Source organism: Sapajus apella, unplaced genomic scaffold (assembly GCF_009761245.1).
Source record: "Sapajus apella isolate SASKATOON/1434 unplaced genomic scaffold, GSC_monkey_1.0 scaffold51, whole genome shotgun sequence".
Lineage (NCBI taxonomy): Eukaryota > Metazoa > Chordata > Mammalia > Primates > Cebidae > Sapajus > Sapajus apella.
Window position 1 is genome coordinate 9,995,746 of NW_022436991.1, and position 22,396 is coordinate 10,018,141.

General features: G+C 48.2%; 2 protein-coding genes across 3 annotated transcripts in view; both read right to left on the reverse strand.

Moving 5' to 3' along the window:
* Positions 1 to 1,897, reverse strand: part of GGA2 (golgi associated, gamma adaptin ear containing, ARF binding protein 2) — a 43,664-nt gene extending 41,767 nt beyond the window's left edge. Inside the window, exon 1 of one of the 2 annotated variants that reach the window (XM_032242948.1) lies at positions 1,706 to 1,897. In XM_032242948.1, coding sequence (XP_032098839.1) covers positions 1,706 to 1,805 — 100 coding nt within the window. In that variant the 5' untranslated portion in view covers positions 1,806 to 1,897. Of the gene's footprint in view, positions 1 to 675; positions 1,115 to 1,705 lie in introns of those variants that run through there. The other variant, XM_032242949.1, reaches the window with a different exon arrangement.
* Positions 1,898 to 7,741: 5,844 nt separating this feature from the next.
* Positions 7,742 to 22,396, reverse strand: part of EARS2 (glutamyl-tRNA synthetase 2, mitochondrial) — a 24,848-nt gene continuing 10,193 nt past the window's right edge. Inside the window, exons 4-9 of the mRNA XM_032242707.1 lie at positions 20,621 to 21,146; positions 18,723 to 18,831; positions 14,447 to 14,600; positions 14,208 to 14,338; positions 9,945 to 10,080; positions 7,742 to 9,181 (exon numbers count right to left, since the gene is read on the reverse strand). Coding sequence (XP_032098598.1) covers positions 9,098 to 9,181; positions 9,945 to 10,080; positions 14,208 to 14,338; positions 14,447 to 14,600; positions 18,723 to 18,831; positions 20,621 to 21,146 — 1,140 coding nt within the window. The 3' untranslated portion in view covers positions 7,742 to 9,097. The remainder of the gene's footprint in view (positions 9,182 to 9,944; positions 10,081 to 14,207; positions 14,339 to 14,446; positions 14,601 to 18,722; positions 18,832 to 20,620; positions 21,147 to 22,396) is intronic.

The window sequence follows — 22,396 nt, forward strand, 5'->3', positions numbered from 1 at the left end:
GGCGAAAGAGCAAGACTCCGTCTCAAAAAAAAAAAAAAAACAAAAAACCACACACACACACACACACACACACACGCGCGCGCGCGCGCGCGCTTCTCCGGCAAGCTCATTGCCAGTGAACCAAAGACTCCCAAACTGTACATCCCACACTCACCCTCTCTGGTGCCAACTAGCTGCCTAGAGAACATATCTTTTTTGACTATGCCACAAGCACCCCAAACTCCACATCTCAATCTTCTCTTCCTAAACCAGCTCCTCCTCACAGGGGAGGCATCTGTAAGCTACCAGTTCCTTGAGCTGAAAATCTTGTCCCCTGCCTCCATTCCAAGGCACCAAGGTTGCTGACTGCGCCTGCTCATTACTTCTCCCCTCCTCACATGGTCCTCCTGCAGCCCCCAACCACCACCAGAAAAGCTTTTTAGCTGCTCTCCCTGCCTCAAGTCTCACCCTCTCCACCCAATTTAGCACCATATTTGCTGCAAGTGACGCCTTTAACAGGCTTCCTTAATCAGATAGATTTTCCAGCTGAAAAACTCCCAAACAGCTCCCCTGCCCTCGGATAAAACATAAACTCCTTTCTGCAGCACACTAGGCTCTCGAAGATCTCGCCCCAATTAGCCGTGCAGCCTCTTTCCCGGATTCCTGCGCTTTAGGCTTGCACTCCAGCGGACTGACCTACTTGTTCCCGGAGTGCTCCACATTCTCTTTTCCCCAGCTTTTGCACATGCAGTTTCTTCTGCCTGGAATGCGGTCGGCTGTGACAACACCCAGGTAAACAAACCAACTCCTACCACCACAGGTGAAACAAACGTCCTCCTACTCCTCGCCAATCCCGTTAGTAAGGTGCTGTGCCTGCCGGCTTGTACCCACTAAAAAATGTTTTTGTGAGCAAGGACCCCTGTGTTATGCATTTCAGTGTTCCGGGCACCTGGCAGGGCTAGGTACAAGGGGAATATTCTTTATCCTCTTTGAACCTCGATCCCTCATTGCTAAAACGGAGGTAATAGTAACCCCTAAGATTACTGTGAAGCTTGCAGGAGACATGCAGAAGAATTCTGGCCAAAGGGTTTGAGCCCAACTAAGGCTACATGAGACCTCGTCTCTTAGAAAACAAAACACACACAAAATATATATATATATACACGTTAAAAAAAAGTCTGGCCATTGTAATGAAGAAAAAAAAAGTCTGGCCAAAGTAAACACAAACAAAAAGCAAATAAGCTCTTTCTGACGCAGTAGCCAGATAGAAATTTCTCAGCCCCAAAGAGACTGCGTGTCTTGCTCGACTGCGTCTCCTTAAGGCTCAACGTCCCCGCTTCCCTATTGAGGTTAAGAAGCCAGCTCCGGGTGGGAACGAGGGCCGAGCCGCTGTGAGCACAGTGCCTGGCGCAGCAGAAAGCGCAGGATACTTAGCCATTGGGGTCCGGGTCCTGTGTTACGGCTAAGGTGGGGGGTGGGGGTTTGCGGGGGGGTTGGCGGAGGGGGAGGGGCAGAGCCCAGTCGTGGGCCGCAGCCCCGGCGGATGCCTGGGGCTCCTCTCGGGGGACCACTGGGCGATCCTCCCCGCCAGGCGGGGCCCAGAACTCCCTACCCCGCCACTGGTCTCCCCTGCGGCAGCCTGCCCCGAAGCAAGGCCCCGGGAGGCGGGAAGCGAGGCCTCACGTGCAGCGCAACACCCGCGCCGAGGGCCCGCCAGGCTACTCACTGAGCCACAGCTCCAGCGCTGCCGCCGGGCCCGGGGGACCTTGGGCCGACTCGGTTCCCGCCACGGCCCCCGCCCCTGCAGCCACCGCGGTCGCCGCCATCGCCCCAGCCCCGACGCTGCGACCGCGGGAGCCACTGCCTCTTTCGCTGCCGCCTGGCGCGCTCTCTGGCTGACTACGCGGCAGGCGCGGTGGGCACGTGACGGGGCGGGGCCTCCGTGCCACGCCCACTCCCAGGCCCCGCCTCCAAGCGGGAATGGCCGGGATATTTCTCAGCCCAGACCCCTCCACCCAACGCGGGTCTTCTGAGACCACTCACAGTACGGTTGACAGATAAAATACAAGACGCCAGGCTGGGTACGGTGGCTCACGCCTCTAATCCCAGCACTTTGAGAGGCCGAGGTAGGCGGATCACCTGAGGTCAGGAGTTCAGGTATTCGAGACCAGCCCTGACCAATGGAGAAACCCCGTCTCTACTATAAATAAAGAATTTGCTGGGCATGGTGGCATGTGCCTGTAATCCGTTATTTGGGAGGCTGAGGCAGGAGAATCACTTGAACCCGGAGGGTGAGGTTGCAATGAGCCGAGATCGTACCATTGCACTCCCGCCTGGGTAACAAGAGTGAAACTCCGCCTCAAAAAAACAAACAAAAAAAACCAAGACGCCCAGTTACATTTGATTTTCAGATGAACATGAATAATTACTTTAGCATTTTTATTTTTTAAGAGATAGGGTCTTGCTCTGTCACTCAGGCTGGAGTCCAATGGCATGATCACAGCTCACTGCAGCCTCCACCTCCCAGGCTCAAGTGATCCTCTTGCCTCAGCCTCCAGAGGAGCTGGGACTACCAGCAGGCACCACCATGCCTGGCTAATATTTTTTTCTTCCTTTTTTTTTTTTTTTTTTTTTTTTGGTAGAGTCTGGGTTTCACCATGTTGCCCAGGCTGGTTTGAACACCTGGGATACAAGAGATCCTCTTGCCTCGACCTCCTCCTACAGTGCTTGTGTTTTGGTTTTTTGGGGCTTTTTTTGAGACAGTCTCCCTCTGTCGCCTGGGCTGGAGTGCAATATCACGATCACAGCTCACTGCAACGTCCACCTCTCAGGTTCAAGCAATCCTCCTGCCTCAGCCTCCAAAGTAACTGGAATTACTGGCGTATGGCAACACACCCAGCTAATTTTTTTGTATTTTTAGTAGAGATGAGGTTTCACTATGTTGGCCAGGCTGGTCTTGAACTCCTGACCTCGTGATCCACCTGCCTCATCCTCCCAAAGTGCTGGGATTACAAGCATGAACCACCGTGCCTGGCCTATGTGCTTGCATTCTTGCTCTCAGAAGGGTTTTCCTGGAACACTTATAAAATAACATGTCCTGCATTGCTTAGTACTCTGCTTTATTTTCTGCATCACACAGTTTACCATCGTTGTATTATTTACTTATTTTGTTAAGAGATAATTTTCCCAAAAAAGTATGTCATGATTCTCAAAATTATGAAATGAACACGTGTTAAATATTTTATTTAATTACATGAGGGAACCAAGCAGATGTCATAATCAATCCAAAAGTGAAGTCAATGAAGGGCCAATTTATCTGGAAAAAAAGGAACGTAAGAGGAATGTGCAAATGGATGCAAAATGGGCTTTTCCACCTGGGTGAGAGCTGTCCCTTTGGTGGGCAGAATTAACTTAGCTATTTATAGGCAAGAATGATTTTGCATTACTATCAGCTATCTGCAACTTAACAGAATTATGACTTCTCAAAGACAAAGAAGGGCTAGAACCTCAAAGGTTGTGCTGTCTAGACTATGCATAATTTTCCATTGATGCTGTTGTACCTACCCTTATTAACTTCAGTAGGGATGGTACCAAGTTTGAAAGGCGGAAGAGATCCAGAGCCACTGAATGAGGCAGGAGGTTTACTGAGGGGACTTATAGGGCAGTCTAGTAATGGTGGGCTGGACAGAACCACTAACATTTATAAATAAAAAGCATCAGTTTTTAGAGTCCCTCCCTCCCTCCCTCTCCCTCTCTCTCTCCCTCTCCCACTCTCTCCCCTATCTCTCTCCTATCTCTCTTTTTTTTTTTTCTTTGAGACAGAGGGCGGGCGTGGTAGCTCACGCCTGTAATCCAAGCACTTTGGAGGCTAAGGCGGGCGGATCACCTGAGGTGGGGAGTCAAGACCAGCCTGACCAACACGGTGAAACCCCGTCTTAAAATAAAATAAAATAAGAACTTCATACATATTATGTGTTCCAATCCTTAGAACTCTTTGAGACAGGTAAAATTCTATTTTTTTTTTTCTTTGAGACAGAGCCGCGCTCTGTCGCCAGGCTGGAGTGCAGTGGTGCAATCTCAGCTCACTGCAAGCTCCATCTCCCAGGTTCAAGCAATTCTCCTTCCTCAGCCTCCCGAGTAACTGGGACAGGTAAAATTCTTTATTTCCCTGGCGAGACAGGTAAAATTCTTATCCCTGTTTTGCAAACAAGGAAACTGAGATACAGAAAAGTAACAAGAGAATAAGGAGCAGAATGTTTCTGAATCTACACAGTCAGCCTCTGTGCCCTTCACTGGTGCACTATACTCTCAAAACACTGGGGATGGGCTTGAGGTTATTTAAAATATGTGAAGGCTGGGCATGGTGGCTCATGCCTGTAATCCCAGCATTTTGGGAGGCTGAGGTGGGCGGATCACGAGGTCAGGAGTTCAAGACCAAACTGGACAACATGGTGAAACGTGTGAAATTCCTTCAAACACTTTTACTTAGACAGGTGTGGTGGCATGTACCTGTGATACCAGCTACTCAGGAGTCTGAGATGGGAGGATCACTTGAGCCCAGGAGTTCAAGCTGCAGTGAGCTATAATTGTGCCACTGCACTCCAGTGTGGGTAACAGAGCAACACCCTCTCTCTTAAAAAAAAAAACAAAAACAATAAACCAATCCTACTGATCCTGAGCAAAACCCCCAAACAGAAGACAGACATCTGGAGCTGCTTTCCAGACAGCACAGCACATTCAACTTGAGGAAAGAGCAGCTTTATTAATTTCACTTTTCTTTTTGAGACAGGGTCTTGCTCTGTTCCCTAGGCTGGAATACAATGGGAGTTAAAGTGATTCTCGTGCCTCAGCCACCCAAGTGGCTGGGATTACAGGCAAGTGCCACCACACCTGGCTAATTTTTATACTTTTTAGTAGAGATGAGGTTTCACCATGTTGGCCAGGCTGGTCTAGAACTTCCGGCCTCAAGTGATCCACCTGCCTTGGCCTCCCAAAGTATTGAGATTACAGGTGTGAGCCACCGCACCCAACTCTAATTTACCATTTTTTTAAAAATGTGGTAAAATACAGAAAACATAAAAATTTACCATCTCAGTCATTTTTAAGTGTACAGTTCAGTGGCATTAAATATCTTTACAATGTTGTGCAGTTATCACCACCGTAGAACCCCCCCGTAACTTTTCGTCTTGTAAAACTGAAACTCTATACCCTAAACAGTAACTTCCCATTTCTGCCGCCCCAAGCCCGACAACCACCATTGTACCTTCTGCCTCTATAATTCTGATTATTTCACGTACTTCAAATAAGTAAAAAAAAAAATTTTTAAGACGGAGTCTTACTCTGTCACCAGGCTGGAGTATAAATGGCATGATCTCGGCTCACTGCAAACTCTGACTCCCTGGCTCAAGCAATTCTCCTGCCTCAGCCTCAGCCTCCGGAGTAGCTGAGATTACAGACACGCGCCACCACGCCCAGTTAATTTTTGTATTTTTAGTAGAGATGGGGTTTTACCATGTTGCCCAGGATGGTCTTGATCTCCTGACCTAGTCATCCGCCCGCCTTGGCCTCCCAAAGTGGGAGGATTACAGGTGTGAGCCACCGCACCCAGCCTGGAATAAAATCTTATAGTATTTATCCTTTTATTTATTCATTGTTTTTAGGCACAGGGTTTTGCTCTGTTGTCCAGGCTAGAGTACAGTGGTGCATTCATAGTTCACTGCAGCCTTAATGCCTTAGCTCAAGTGATCTTCCTACGTTAGTCTCCCAAGCAGCTGGGACTACAGGCATATGTCACCTTACCTGGTGACTACAAAAACTTTTATTTTTGTAGAAACAGGGTCTTGCTATGTTGCCCAGGCTGCTCTCAAAACTCCTAGCCTTTGGCAACCCTCCCACCTTGGCCTCACAAAGTGTTAGGAAGTATTTGTCCTTTTGTGACTAACATTTCATTTAGCATCAACTCCGAGAGGTTCATCCATGTTGTAGATACATCAGAATCCACTTAGCATTTTGACCACTCACATTGTTAAAAACACTCACATTCTTGATCATGAGCCAAGGAACTCCTGGTAACTTTTTTTTTTTTTTTTTTTTTTTGAGACAGAGTCTTGTTCTGTCACCCAGACAGGAGTGCAGGGGCATGATCTCTGCTCACTGCAACCTCCACCTCCTGGGTTCAAGCACTTCTCTTGTCTCAGCCTCCTGAGTAACTGGGATTACAGGTGCATGCCACCATGCCTGGCTAATTTTTTGTATTTTTAGTAGAGACAGGTTTTCACCATGTTAGCCAGGCTGGTCTCAAACTCCTGACCTTGTGATCCACCTGCCTCGGCCTCCCAAAGTGCTGGATTACAGGTGTGAGCCACCGCACCCAGCCAACCTAGGAAGCTTTACTTAACTTTTCAGAGCCTCAGTTTTCATATCTGTAACTGAAAAAAAAATACTGCTTCTCTCACAGGATTATGACAAAAAATTACTGAGATGATGGACTAGGCATTTACCAGCATTATCTGACACTTGGGAGGGGGTGAGCCTCATGCAAGTGCATAATAAATCACAAATACTGTTGTTATTGTCCCCTTCTGTGGTCAACCACCTGTTGTTTCTGCCATTACATCTTCTTCTGGAAAAAGCTCCCTAGTTTTCCTTGGGAACAACTTTGCCTCCATTGCATATAATCGCTGTGGGACTACCTATTTCTGGCCAAGGAACAGCAGCAAGATCTCAGTTAGCCCAAAACATACTCGCTCCTCAGAATCTGAACCTTGAGCAGAGCCATCCAGAACTGAGAGGAAAACACAGAGAAATTAACAACAAAACAGTGTAGTTCATGTGTCCTGGACATGTGTCTTGAACTCGGACAAGACTGGCCCTTAGCTCCTGTAGCCAGTTTCTGTTTTTTCCAAGACCTGGTTTTTTGGCTTTTTTGTAGATGCTGTGGTTCTCCTATTGCTTCCAATAAACATTAAGTGAGGCAAAATTGGTTTCTATTGCTTGTAACCAACGAACTTAATGGATTCTGTACTGGAAAGAACTGGTATATTCTTGTTTTATTTTTCTGAGACCGAGTCTTGCTCAGTCACCCAGGCTGGAGTACAGTGGTGTGATCTTGGCTCACCACAACCTCCGCCTCCTGGGTTCAAGCAATTCTCCTGCCTCAGCCCCCTGAGTAGCTGGGGTTACAGGCACATGCCACCACACCCAGCTAACTTTTTTGTATTTTTAACAGAGACAGGGTTTCACCATGTTGGTCAGGCTGGTCCTGAACTCCTGACCTTGTGATCCGTCTGCCTCCGCCTCCCCGAGTGCTGGGACTACAGGTGTAAGCCATCGCGTCTGGCTGGGTATATTCTTTAAGCAAAGACTAGGACTCTATGGGGCTCAACGAACTCTGTGATCGCCTCTCTCTACTTCCCTGGACAAAAGAAATATATTGTATACTGCCAGAGAGCAAATTATCCCCAAACCAGGTATAAACATTTACTATCTCACAGTTCATGTGTGTCTGAAATTCCAGAGCAGCTTCTCTGTGTGGTTCTGGCTTAGGGTCTCCTATAGAGGTCACAGTCAAGATCAGCCAGGACTGCAGTCATGTGAATGCCTGGCTGGAAATAGAGGACCAGCTTCCAGGATGGCACACTCCCGTGGCTGTTGTTGGGAGGCCTCGATCCCTTGTCACATGGAGCACTCCATAAGGCTGCTTGAGTATCTTCAAGACCTGGAAGCTGGCTTCCCCCAAAGTAAGTGATCCAAGAGAACAAAACAGAAGCCATGATTTATTTTACGACTTACCCTCAGAAGTCAAACTCTCATTTCTTCAATAGCATAATGGTTACACAAGTCAGGCCTATTCAGTGTGAGAAGAAACCACACAAGGGTGTGAACAGTAGAAAGAAGGGATGGTTGGGGGCCATCTTAGAGGCTGGCTGCCATGCAGGGGAAGCCTAGAAGCCTCGTAGGCGTTTGTGTACCCTGCCACCATCTTGCTGCCACTTTTGCTATTCCTCTTCACTGAAGATCCCAAGAAGCGTTATCTCATTTCAGAAACCAGCAGAGATGATGACTTACAAGTCATGGAGGAAGGAAGAGATGGATTTGAAGCGAAAGCCACAAAATAAATAGGCAGGGTGGAGGTCTCCAGTCCAAGGACCAGGTCTGGAGGACTAGAAAACAGGAACAGATGACATTTAGGGAAGGGAGACACAGGCTGCCCCAAGGTTCAAGAATAAAGGGTAGCATAAGACAAGAGCACTTACCCTTGGCAGTGGAGGTCACTTCTCCCTTTACAACCCCAAAGAAAGCCTGGTGTCCAGTTCAGCCCTGCTTGTGTCACATATCCTTCACTGTTCTGGTCCTTGGGGCCTGAGAACTGGGACCCATGAGTCCTGCTGCCCAGCTGCTACGGGCTGAATTTTGTCCCCCTAAATTCTTACAATGAGAAACCCCCAGCACCTCAGAATGAGACTGCACTTGGAAACTGAGCATTTAATGAGGAGATTAAGTTAAAATGAGGCTGGCAGGGTGGAGTGGGCCCTAATCCAGTCTGACTGGTGCTCCTAGAAGAGGAACGTTGGGCACATAATGAAACCAGACATGTGCGTGCATGGAGGGAAGACCGCATAGGGACACAGTAAGAAGACAGCTGTCTGCAAGCCAAGAGAGGCCTCGGGAAAAACCAGGCCTGCTGACACCTTGATCTTGAATTTCTAGCCTCCAGAAATGTGAGAAAATAAATCTCTGTTGTTTAAACCAACTGGTTCTGTGGTATTTTGTTATGGTGGCCCTAGCAAACTGAAACCCAAGCCTTCTGCACTGTTCCGGGATGTTAGCTTTTCCGTGAACTAACTCCTAACCTCCTCTGTGTAATGTGTGAAAAACGAGTCATGGAGAATGCCTTTCCAGAGTCAAGGAGGAGATGGGTTGGGCTTCCCCAGCCAACTGGCAAGGACCGGCCTGTGGTGGAGTCATAAATGCACTTGTATGCAGTCATAGATTGTTTTCACTCTCAGTTCCTTTGGCGAACTTCCTGATGGGCCCCAGGTCTCCTTTTGGTCTCTGAAGGCTGTTTCTAAGGTCACAGGTTCTTAGGGCAATCTCCACTGCCAGACACATCCTCTCCCTAGCTGGAAAGCGCCTCCTGGATTCGTTCCCGCACTTCTTTTGGTCCCAAAGACACCATCATCTCAGCTATGGGAGGTCCTTGCTAAGAACAAAAAGAGCAAATATCGCCTAAAGAACTGAAGCTCAGCCTCAGTCTGCAGAAATTATTCCCGGGCCAGCCCCCACACCGCTGCCTGTCTTCCGAGGATCAGCACTTGTGTTGGTTCCCTGGACAACGATGGGTCCCAGGAGCCTGTTTCTTCCCCTACACCCCCCATCTTTTTTTTTTAAAGATGAAGTCTCGCTCTGTTGCCAGGTTGGAGTGCAGTGGTGCGATCTCAGCTCAATGCAACCTCCGTCTGCCATTAAGGTGATTCCCGTGCCTCACCCACCCAAGTAGCTGAGATTACAGGCGTGCACCACCACACCTGGCTAATTTTTGTATTTTTAGTAGAGATAAGGTTTCACCAAGTTGCCCAGACTGGTCTGAAGCTCCTGACCTCAGGCAATCTGCCTGCCTAGGCCTCTCAAAGTGATGGAATTGCAGGTATGAGCCACCATGCCCGGCCTGTTTTTCCCATATTAAGTAAGCTGTTGCTAGGTCTGTTATCTCCAATAAACTGCAAACCTCATGGAGACAGAGATTATGTATGTGTGTCATTCTATACTGTATCTACTGTACCTAACACAATGCTTGCACATAGTAGGTAGTAAATAGTGTCTGCTGATTGACTGAATGAGGGGGGTGATCATGTTTCATTCATCTTTGTATCCCCAACATTGAGCTCGATGCCTGCTAGGAAATGTAAGTTGAAAAGATCAATGAGGGGCTCCAGGGAACAATCCAACCCATGTCCCTGCCTCACCTGCTGTCCACTGAGGGCCACCCGGAGGAGTTTCATCACATTACTGTGCTTGGTGCCTTCCAGACCTTCTGAAAGCTTCTTTAGTTCTCCACTCAGCGCATCCTGAGTTAAGGTCACACCAGATCTTTCTAGAAGCCTGGAAGAAGAGGGCCAGTCTACAGGACCTGCATGGGCCAATGGCAAGTGGGTGGGAGGGAGGGCTTAAGAAGGTTATTGATCAGCTACAGTACAAGCAGCACAATCAGTGTTCAGGCCTGTTTTGAGGGAGGTGAGGAAGATATCGACCACTCGCTTCCTTATCCAGGTCAGGAAGAAATAACTACCAAGGGACCACGCACAGAGAAGCCAGCGGGCACAATGCAGGGGGGTAAGAGGTGCCATAAGAGGCTTTACTTATTGCTACCTCTGTGTCATGTAAGCTCTATGCCTCAGTTTTCTCATCTGTAAAGTGGGGAGAATAATAGTATCTGAGGCCGGGAGCAGTGGCTCACACCTGTAATCCCAGCACGTTTAAAGGCTGAGATGGGCAGATCACTTAAGGTTAGGAGTTTGAGACCAACTTGGCCAACATGGTGAAACCCCATTTCTACTAAAAATACAAAAATATTAGCCAGGGGTGGTGGTGGGCGCCTGTAGTCCCAGCTACTCAGGAGGTTGTGGCAGTAGAATTGCTTGAACCCAAGAGGTGGAGGTTGCTGTGAGCTGAGATCGTGCCACTGCACTCCAGCGTGGGCGACGGAGTGGGACTTTGTCTCAAAATCCATCAATAAATAATAGTATCACCGGGCGCGGTGGCTCACGCCTGTAATCCCAACACTTTGGGAGGCTGAGGCGGGTGGATCACGAGGTCAAGAGATCGAGACCATCCTGGTCAACATGGTGAAACCCCGTCTCTACTAAAAATACAAAAATTCAGCTGGGCATGGTGGCGTGTGCCTGTAATCCCAGCTACTCAGGAGGCTGAGGCAGGAGAATTGCCTGAACCCAGGAGGCGGAGGTTGCGGTGAGCCGAGATTGCGCCATTGCACTCCAGCCTGGGTAACAAGAGCGAAACTCCGTCTCAAAAAATAAATAAATAAATAAATAAATAAATAATAGTATCTGTCCTCCCCAGGGCTATCATAAAGAGTTAAAACTTATAAAGCACCAAGTGCCTGAACACATGATAAATACTCAGAAGTACTACATCTTTTTTTTGAGATGGAGTCTCACTCTGTTGCCCAGGCTGCAGTGCAATGGCACAATCTCGGCTCACTGAAACCTCTACCTCCTGGGTTCAAGTGATTCTCCTGCCTCATCCTTTCAAGTAGCTGGGATTACAAGCATGTGCCACTTCCTGTGGCTAGTATTTTTGTATTTTTAGTAGAGATGGGGTTTCACCATGTTGGTTAGGCTGGTCTTGAACTCCTGACCTCAGGTGATCTGCCCGCCTTGGCCTCCCAAAGTGCTGTGATTACAGACGTGAGCCAATGCATCCGGCCAAGTATTACATTTTATATTTGAATTTAAAGTTTTAAAAAATTAGTTACCTTAAGTACATTCATGAGCTTTGAGATATTACAAAAGGAGCTAAAAAGAAACTTAGGTCTGCTTGCAGGAAGAACAACAAAAAAGAAACTTAGGAATAGATGTGACATAGAATAATGGATAATCTCTGGGAAATTATCTGAAATATAGCTTTGAGATTTGTAGAGGGAGACTTCTTTGGAGATATAGCTGAGAACAGAAGAAATCAGAAGGCCCCACCCAGCTCCAGCAATGGCCCCACCACCAACTTGCTACAACCCTTCTTCCACAAATTGAAACACCCTAGCATCTAAATTCAAAGGGGCCAGCAACCATCCCCCACATCCTGGCAGTCCAGCAGAGCAAGATCCTCTCTGCAAAAGCTTTAGTTTCAGGGGAAATTCTCTATTCAGTTAGAGCTGGACTTGCAACAAATTTGCCCCAGCCCTGATTCTGAGTTAAAGTCAAGAGATGAGAATAGGACGGGGTTGAGTGTATTTCACTGCAACTTCCAAGTTCCTCTAAGTTTTTAAAAATAATAATAATTACTATTATTATTTTGAGAGACAGGGTCTTGCTCTGTCACCCAAGCTGAATTGCAGTAGTATGATCATAGTTCACTGCAGCCTCAAACTCCTGTGCTCAAATGATCCTCCCACCTTAGCCTTCTCAATAGCTGGGACCACAGGTGCCTGCCAGCATACCTAGCTAATTTTATTTTTACTTTTTGTAACGATGGGGTCAAGGTATGTTACCCAGGCTGGTCTCCTCCCCATTCACCCTCCCAGAATACTGAGATTACAGGAACGAGCCACAGTGCCCAGCCTACCCTCAGTTATTACTGGAGATTCCACAATGAAGACACGGAAGAGGAACTGGGCTGGACATCTTCCTGGTCCAGATGACCTGTGATGCCAATTCTGACCCTGCCTGCCCAAACACAGTCCAGGCAACTGCATTCCAAAGTCAACTCAGTATGGACCACTTCTGGCTCAGGGAACTGGGTTCATAGTGATTTGAAGAAACAGCCTTTTAGTGCAGACAGATTTCCTTACTAACTATCAGCACTGGAGCAGATGAGTTTCAGTTTCAGACAAGGGTGATCGTTCTTATTGCATCATCTCTATGTTCTGAATGTTTGTGTTCCCCTAAATGTTGAAATTTCAACCCCCAAGGTGACAGTATTCAGAGGTGTGGCCTTTGGGAAGTGATCAGGTCATTCAGGCAGAGCCCTCATACACAGATGAGTTCCTTTACAAAAGACACCCCAGAGAGGTCCCTCATCCCTCCACCATATGAGGACACAGCGAAGAGCTGGAAAAGGGAAGGGCCCAGGAACAAGGCCCTCACCACGTACCGAATTGGCGGCACCCTGACCTGGACTTCTAGCTTCTAGACCTATGAGAAATAAACGTCTGCTGCTGAAGCCCTAGTCTATGTTATTTGCTATAGCAACCCTGTGGACTGAGACAATTATTAACTGGGTCATGTGAGTACTGCTATTTACAAAATCCAGGAGATGAAATACTGAATATATAAAATATAATGTGCGAAAGAAGCAGACACTCTCTCCAATGGCACTGCGGGGAAGCAGGCTGCAGGGGGGAACTGATGAAAGAATGACAGGGCCCAGGCCCCAGGCCAGGAACAATGGCAGTTCCAGACCCGCTAGAGCTGGCCCAGACCTTGGTATGGGCACAGAAGGGATTTCTAGTGATCTGGCAGCTCCTGAACATTTGTATATCAGCTTTCCTGACTCAAAAGGGAGTCCCAGAGCAAATCTGAAATCCAGCCTCATGGTGGAGATGGGCAGTTAGGACACTGAATCCTGATGAATTATAACTAATAGGCTCCGGCCAGGCACCACGGCTCACACTTGTAATCCCAGCACTCTGGGAGGCTGAGGCATGAAGATCACTTGAGCCTAGGAGTTTGAGACCAGCCTGGGCAACATGGCAAGACCTCATCTCTCCAAAAAATAAAAAAATAAAAAAATTAGCTGGTGTGGCAGTCTGTAGTCCCAGTTACTCAAAGAGGCTGAGGTGGGAGGATGAGCCCTGAGCTGCTTCCTGCAGATTGCTACGTAAGGGAGAAATTCCACAGGGGATATGCGCTGTCATTTCTTTTGTCTGATAGAGAAACCTGCCCTCTAGTTACCTAATACAGAGCTTCTGCGGGAAGCATGGTCCGTGTGCAGGAAGCATGGTCCGCATGGAGGAGTGGGGGCAGAAGGTGAAAGGCAGAGAGAGAGTGAATCTTGGTAACGGAGTACCAACTTCTGCATTAAGCTGTGCTTCAGGCAGCCCATCTTCTAGCCTCTGCAGTTACATAAGCAATCATTCCTCTCTTGCCTAAGCCAGCTTTGGTTGTGTTTGTAATTGAAAGTCATTACTGTTAACAATAAGAATTAGCATCATCTCTCTCTTACCAAGAAGGAAAAGGAAGCTCAAATAGGTGCAGTAACTTGGCCAAAGGGAAGCTGCCTGAGCAAGGTGACATAAACTGGTGAGTACGTGGCACAGCTGGGATGCAACCCATGTTGGGGAAAGCAGTGAACACAGGCCTACGTCCATGGAAAGCCTGGGTCTTCTGGGTAAGCCCTCCTCACCAATGAAATCCAGTGAAGGGTTACTTCTTCACTAGCCATGGGGTTGTGCCGGGGGCCCAACAGCCCAGCCCTGAAGAAAGAAAGGGGGCCGTGGGAGGGAGCAAGGGAAGGAGGCTGTGGAACCCAGAGCTCAGCCTACGGGTACTCACCCCAGCACACGCTTGGCAATCACATCCACCTTCTCTGAGATGGCATCCAGCTGCGCTCGACCCACCGCAGGGCGAGTCCACAGGTAGGAGTACACTGGGGACACCAAGTCCTGCAGGCGGCAAATGTGACCCTGGGGAAGCAAGAAGTCTGAATGAACTAGGAATAGAACTCTGGAAGGGAGGAGGAATTGGGGCACCCAGTACCCCCTTCCTCAGTCTCCCAGACCCCTGACACCAACCTGTCTCAGCAGGAGGATCCTCTCCATGTAGACTGGGTTGAGGACATCCCTGTTTTGCAGCTGGCTCCCAAAGGCCTCCTCCACAAGGGCCTGCAGCTTCCCCACCAGCAGGCGCCTCTGGCTCTCACTGCTCACCAGCCGCTGGAGGTGCAGCCTGGGCGAGAAGTCAAGGGGCTGTTCTGCTGCCAACACCCCAACCCACCAAAACTGTCTCTCCCCCGGGGAAAGGGTGAAATTGGAAGAAGGACATATCAGGTCACAAAAGCCTTCCTTTTCACAAGCTAGAAGTAGAATTCTCTTTACATTTACAAAAAGAAAGGGCTGTGACCAAGGTTGAAGGTCCCAAGCAACTCGGACACATGCTTTGTTTTCAGTGGCTTTGTTTTTGTTTGAGAGTCTCACTCTGTCGCCCAGCCTGGAGTGCAGTGGTGTGATCTCCGCTCACTGCAACCTCCGCTTCCCGGGTTTAAGCGATTCTCCTGCTTCAGCCTCCCAAGTAGCTGGCATCCACCACCATGCCTGGCTAAATTTTTGTATTTTTAATAGAAATGGGGTTTCACCGCGTTGGCCAGGTTGGTCTCAAATTCATGACCTCAAGTGATCTGCTGGCCTCAGCCAAAGAACTGGGATTACAGGCATGAGCCCACTCACCCAGCTATTTTTATTTTTTAGAGACAGGGTATTGCTATTGCCCAGGCTAGAGTGCAGTGGTGCCAAACACCTGGGCTCAAGCAAACCTCTTGCCTCAGCCTCCTGAGTGAGTAGCTGAGACTACAGGCGTGCACCACACCTGGCTAATTTTTAAACTTACTTTGTAGAGACAGGGTCTTACTATATTGCTGAGGCTAATCTCGAACTCCTGGGCTCAACCAAAGCACTGGGATTATAGGCATAAACCATGGCACCTGGACAGTAGCCAACATTTTAAACTAGAAGAGATCATGGAAAAACACAGTTCTGACTTCTCTTGGGCTATCAGAGGATCCAGCTGCAAAGAGCCCTTGCTGCCCATGACTTCAACAGGCCGGGCAGAGCGGAGGCTGCCCCCTTTAGACTGACAGGAGCATCACTGCAGTCTGTCAGTCCCTCTGCTCCTCGATATCTCTTACACCGCCCACTGCCTCCCTATGCTGCCTGCCTGGCTTCCACAGGAAGCTGAATTTACAAAGCAGAATACAGAGTGTCTGCCTTCTAGTCCAGCTTCAATGGTGGGGCTCTAGCACAGAAAAGGAGGTCAAGAATATGATTTCTAGGATTAGGAGGCAGAGGGCCGACGTGTTTGAATTAAGTGCTCACAGTTTAAAAGACTAGGCCTTCTCCTTTCCAGAATTCCTCGTTTTTTAAAATTTTTTAGTTTTTTACTTTTTTTGGACAGTCTCACTCTGTTGCCCAGGCTTGAGTGCAGTGGTACGATCTCAGCTCACTGCAACCTCTATCTCCCTTGTCCAAGCGATCCTCCTGCCTCAGCCTCCAGAGTAGCTGGGATTATAGCTGTGCATCCCCACACCTGGCTGATTTTTATATTTTTAGTAGAGACAAGGTTTCACCATATTGGCCAGGCTGGTCTAGAATTCCTGACCTCAAGAGATTAGCCCACCTCAGCCTCCCGAAGTGCTGGGATTGCAGGTGTGAGCCATTGTGCCTGGCCTCCAGAATTCTTCTAATTACCATATTCCCTCCTTTGGAAGCAGGAAAGCCTCTATAACTCCAACCCTCAAACCACCCCCTGTCATCCTCAGCCCTCTATGCTGCCCTCCCCTCTCCTGGGCAGAATTAGAGAGACCGGAGAGACAAGAGCTACCCAGGGCAGAGCACCATGCTGAGATGCTTAGCTCCTTGTCTATGGCATGGAAGAAGGGCAGACAGGGTAAGGCATGGGTAAGCATCTCATGGGCTCTGAAATCGGACAGGTCTGTGTGTGAAGACCGCCCTACCAGGTGCTTGCAGCAGGTCATAAAACCACTTGGAGGCTCAGGATCCTCATCCAGTAGGGATAACAAGAGGGACTCCTGCACAGGACGGTCGTGGAGATTAACTGAGGGCCTTCATGGAATACACTGACAGCAAGACCTGTACTACAACCTCATCTCGGAGCTGGGGGTGTGAAAAGAGGCACTGGCATGTCAGAGGGTAGACAAATGACACGCTTAGGAAAGTTATTTGCAACGCAGATTGGCCAAAAAATGTAATAATATATATTTTTAAAGGTACTAAGAAAAACTTGTCTAGAACCTCCTAAATAGCTAGATGAGACAGCTGAAGGAAAAAAATCAAGTGGCCCTCATGACCATGCTTGTGATAGATAACACATACAGGGGCTGGGTGCAGTGGCTCACGTCTGTAATACCAGCATTGTGGGAGGCTGAGGCAGGTGGATCACCTGAGGTCAGGAGTTCTATACCAGCCTGGCCAACGTGGTGAAACCCCATTTCTACTAAAATTACAAAAATTAGCTGGGTGTGGTGACACATACCTATAATCCCAGCTACTTGGGAGGCTGAGGCACAAGAATCGCTTGAACCTGGGAGGTGGAGGTTGCAGTGAGCTGAGATCGCACCACTACACTCCAGCCCGGGTGACAGAGAGAAGACTGTCGCAAAAAAAAAAAAGTCTAAAAATAACAGCAGTTTTGGCTGCATTAAACCTACAGGCATTAATCCTAACTTCCCAACCCTTCCCTGACTCACATTAAGCAAAAGTCCACCTTCATCTTCCTTGTGACTACTGTTTACGCTTCAAGGAGGACTTGAATGAATCACAAATTCTCTCTCCTGACCTGGCTCCATTTCTCCCTGAGATATCACTTTCTCTATAATAAGGAAGACAAAAGGCTAGGCACAGTGACTCATGCCTATAATCCCAGCACTTTGGGAGGCTGAAGCAGGAGAACTGCTTGAAGCCAGGAGTTCGAGACCTGCCTGGGTAACATGGTGAGATTCAGTTTCTATAAAAAATTAGCCAGGCATTTGGCTAATGCAAACATACGTGCACACCTGTAGTCCCAACTACTTGAAAAGGGGAAGCAGGAGGATCGTCTGAGTCCAGGAATTCAAGGCTGCAGTGAGCCATGATCTCTTCACTGCACTCCAGCCTGAGTGACAGAGCAAGATCCAATCTCAAAAAGAAACATAAAATGATAAAAGTACAAACTACATATATTCTTTGTGAGACGGAGTCTCGCTGTGTGACCCAGGCTAGAGTGCAGTGGCATGATCTTGGCACGCTGCAACCTCTGCCTTCTGGGTTCAAGCGACTCTCCTGCCTCAGCTTCCAAGTAGCTGGGATTACAGGTGCATGCCACCACACCCAGGTAATTTTTTATATTTTTAGTAGAGACGGGGTTTCACCATGTTAGCCAGGATGGTCTCCATCTCCTGACCTCATGATCTGCCCGCCTCGGTCTCCCAAAGTGCTGGGATTACAGGAGTGAGCCACCACACCCGGCATAACTTTTTGTCTTTTTTAAAAACAGAGTTTCATTCTGTTGCACAGGTGGAGTGCAGTGGTGTGATCCTGTCTCACTGCACCTCTGCCTCCCAGGTTCAAGTAATCCTCCTGCCTCAGCCTCCCAAGTAGCTGGGACTACAAGCATGTACCATGCCCAGCTAATTTTTGTATTTTTAGTAGAGATGGGGTTTCATCATGTTGGCCAGGCTGGTCTCAAACTCCTGGCCTCAAGTGATCTGCCTGCCTTGGCCTTCCAAAGTGCTGGAATTAAAGGTGGGAGCCACCATGCCTGGTCAACTAATACCCTTTGACTCAGACACGTCAACAGTGATCTGAGTTGGAATGATATTTGGAGGTTCCAAAGTGAAGAGCTACTTGCAATATCAAATACATGAAATATAAACTGGATGCCACGAGACAGTGCTCACTCACTGTGTTGGCTGGGTGTGAGGCTGAGTGGGGTAGGTGAGTCTAAAATGAAGATACCCCTCTCCAGGCTTTGGTTGGTAACAGAGTCCAGACAAGGGGTGGCCAGGAACACAACGCTCATGATAAAAACATACGTACCATTTAGTGAGCACTTTCTATGTGCCAGGGCTATACGAGATTCCTTCATGCAACAATCTTATATGATTGTTATATATATAAAATGGGATTATGTTATTAATCCCATTTTAGAGAAGAGGAAACAGAGGCTCAAAGAGGTTAGGTGATTTAGCCATGGTCACACAGAATTAGGTACCAGAGCCTGTTATCCCCTCTGCTGTAGGGACCGTCAAGAGCAAGAAAGTCCTTTCCCACCAGGGGATTCGCCACACTCCCCACTCACCTGTTGAATTCTGGGAGCTTCTCCAGGTCCAGCAGGGCTGAGTGGCAGGTGATCTGGGTCAGGTCGAACTGTGTGATCAGCTCTGGCAGAGTCCTGCCCATCTGGTTCCCTGTAAAGAAGAGAGGCCCAGCCACTCAGGTTCCTTCCTCTCTTCCTCCTTCCACTTTATCTCTTTTTTTAAGAGACATGGTCTTGCTCTCTTGCCCAGATGGGAGTGCAGTGGTACAATTATAGCTCACAGTAACCTCCAACTCCCGGGCTCAAGTGATCCTCCAGCCTGCCTCACCCAGCTAATTTTTAAATTTTTCTGTAGGGCCAGGCATGGTGGCTCACACCTGTAATCCCAGCATTTTGGGAGGCCAACGTGGGCAGATCACAAGGTCAGGAGTTCCAGACCAGCTTGGCCAACATGGTGAAACCCCGTCTCTACTAAAAACACAAAAATTAGCCAGGCATGGTGGTGCACACCTGTAATCCCAGCTACTCTGGAGGCTGAGCAGAAGAATCACTTGAACCTGAGAGGTGGAGGTTGCAGTGAGCTAAGATCACACAACTGCATCCCAGGCTGGGTGAGAGTGAGGCTCTGGCTCATAAATAAATAAATAAATAATTTTTTCTGAAGGGATGGAGTTTCGCTATATTGCCCAGGCTAGTCTCAAACTCCAGGCTCAAATGATTCTTCCACATTGGCCTCCCAAAGTGCTGGGCTTAAGGCATGGGCCACTGCACCTGCCCTCCTTCTAGTTTCAAACACAAGGGAGGCTGGGTTAGCAAGCCCTGGGCCCCACATTCCACTTGAATAAACGGATTTAACTTCTAGCTATGTATATATCAAGAGGCTGAATGAGCTCTTAATTTTCAGAAAGAGTTCTGTTGTTAAAGAAAAAAAAAGTCTGAAAACAATCAAGCTAAACCCATCCCCATTACTCTCAAGACATGAGCTGTGGAACAGTACACCCACAGCCTGGCTGTACCGGAGACTCTGAGTCGACTGGTTTTGGTTGGGGTCTGGGCGTATTTTACAAGCTTCCTAGTTGATTCCAAAGCACAGTCAACAGTTAAGAACCATGGTGCTGGGAGCTGCTTCTTGTGAGCAGCAGCTCAGTCCCACAGGGTAGCAGGCATCATGATCAGGCATAGGCCTAAAATGCCATTCTCTCTCACTAGGTGTGTGACTGTGGCAAGTTACTCAGCTTCTCTGAGCCTCGCAATCCTCTTACAAACAGTGGATGTATCTACCCCTTAATAGTATGTTGTGTTAAATGAAATGAGACTGGCGGGCAGACTAATTTGGACACATTTTCAAAAATCCTTGCCACAAAGGGGGTCATCCTATTTGATGCTTGCTTCTTCAAGATTTGGGTCTAAGCCTTGGACCATGGATAAGTGCTCAGCTTGAAATAAACTAGACTCATCTGGCAGTAAAAGGAAAAAGGAAAAAAAGAAACTAGATCCATATGAATACTGGTCATACTATTAGCATACATGCTTGTAATAGCAGTAATAATGTAACTGTTATAATCATAGGGTCTGTCATTTTTTGTGCTTATTGTGTGACAGCTGCTGGGCTGGGTACCTTACACTCCTGAGCTCAGTGAATCCTAATCCAATGAGATAGACACTTATCCGCATTTTGCAGATAGGCAACTGAGGCTCAGAGACTGTAAGCCCCTTGAGGACAGGGATCATGTCTATCTTGCTCACTATTGTAGCCCCAGCACTTAATGCAGCGTCTGGCACAATAAACGTTTGTTGAATAAAAGAATGAACTTGTCCAAGGTCACCTGGCTGGTAGGTGGCAAAGCAGCTGGGAACCAAAGAGCAGGCCTATCTGAGCCAAACCCCCGCTCCTCCTGGCCATGCTCTCTGCTGCTGGGACTGCTCAGGTGGGCAGGTACCTGCAAAACCTGAGCCACAGTTGGTGATGATGTCCACCAAGGAATCAGGCAGGAAGCCATCAGCAGCGAAGTGCTCCAGGAAAACGTCCCCTTGCCTCTTGGAGAGCTTGCTGCCATCCCTGTTGAGGAGCAGGGGGAGGTGGGCGAAGTGGGGCGGCTGCCAGCCCAGGGCCTGGTAGAGGAGCAGGTGCTTGGCAGTGGAGACGAGCCACTCAGAGCCCCGCAGCACGTGGCTGATGCCCATGTGGTGGTCATCCACCACGCAGGCCAGGTGGTATGTGGGGAAGCCGTCACTTTTCATGATGACTGGGTCTCCCTCCACGCTGGCCACGTCATGCCTATTCCAGCCATACACCAGGTCCTGGAAGGCCGGCGCTGCCTCCTCCAGGCGGAAGCGGATCGAAGGCTTGGGGACCTTGGCCAGCTTCTGGGCCACCTGCTCCTGGTTCAGGTTCCGGCACCGATTGTCATACCTAATGGGGAGCAGAGCTGTGTGAGTACTGTTGATGGACAGGTAGATGGAGTCCTACCTCTCACAGCTTTGTGACCTTGAGCAAGTCAGTTACCGCATGACCTTGGCCAAATACCTGAGCCCTTGCCCAAACAGTTCACTGGAACTGCAATGTAAATGTTATGATATTGCTGATGAGAGTGTAAACAAGTAAAGGGCCAGTCACATAGCAGTATCTAACAAAGCCACAATGTGACCCTGCAATTCCACCTCTAGGAAGGTATTCAGCAAACACACCGCACAAGTGCAAAATGATGTATGTCAACATTAGTCATCACAGCTCTCGTTTTATAACCAAATATTAGAAATAATGTAAAGGTTTGGGCCAAATGTGGTAGCTCATGCCTGTAATCCTAGCATTTTGGGAGGCCAAGGCAGGCAGATTGCCTGAGCTTAAGAGTTCAAGACCAGCCTGGGCAACATGGTGAAACCCCGTCTCTACTAAAAATTTTTTAATAAATTAAATTAGCCAGGTGTGGTAGCGTGCGCCTATAGTCCCAGTTACTTGGGAGACTGAGATAGGAGAATTATCTGAACCCTGGAGATGGAGGTTGCAGTGAGCCACAATCATGCCACTGCCCTCCAGCCTGGGCGACAGAGTGAGAGACTCCATCTCCAAAAAAAAGGAATAACATAAAGGTTTGTTAAGACCGGAAGTAGTGGCTCACACCTGTAATCCCAGCACTTTGTGAGGCCGAGGTGGGCAGATCACTTGAGGTCAGGAGTTCCAGACCAGCCTGACCAACATGGTAAAACCCTGTCTCTACTAAAAAAAATACAAAAATTAGCCCGGTATGGTGGCAGGTGCCTATAATCCCAGCTACTCGGGAGGCTGAGGCCAGAGAATCATTTGAACTGGGAGATGGAGATTGCAGTGAGTCAAGATTGCACCACTGCACTCCAGCCTGGGGGACACAGCAAGACTCCATCTCAAAATATAAAATAAAATTTAAAAATAAAGGTTTGTGAAGATGAAACTGATTAATGATCTTATATCCATAAATGCAGTATTATGCATTATTATGAACTAATATCTGATCCTCAAGATAGTAAGTGGGCATGGTAAATTGCACCATATAGCATGTACATAGTACACTGTGTGCTACCATGTGAATAAGGAAAAAGAGATATGCACTGAATGTCTCTGGAGGAGACATAAGAAAATTTTAACATTGGTTGTCTCTGGACAGCAGAATTGAGTGACCAGAGTCAAGACTGGAAGAGAACTCTTTCAATATATATCTTGTGGACTTTTTTTTTTTTTT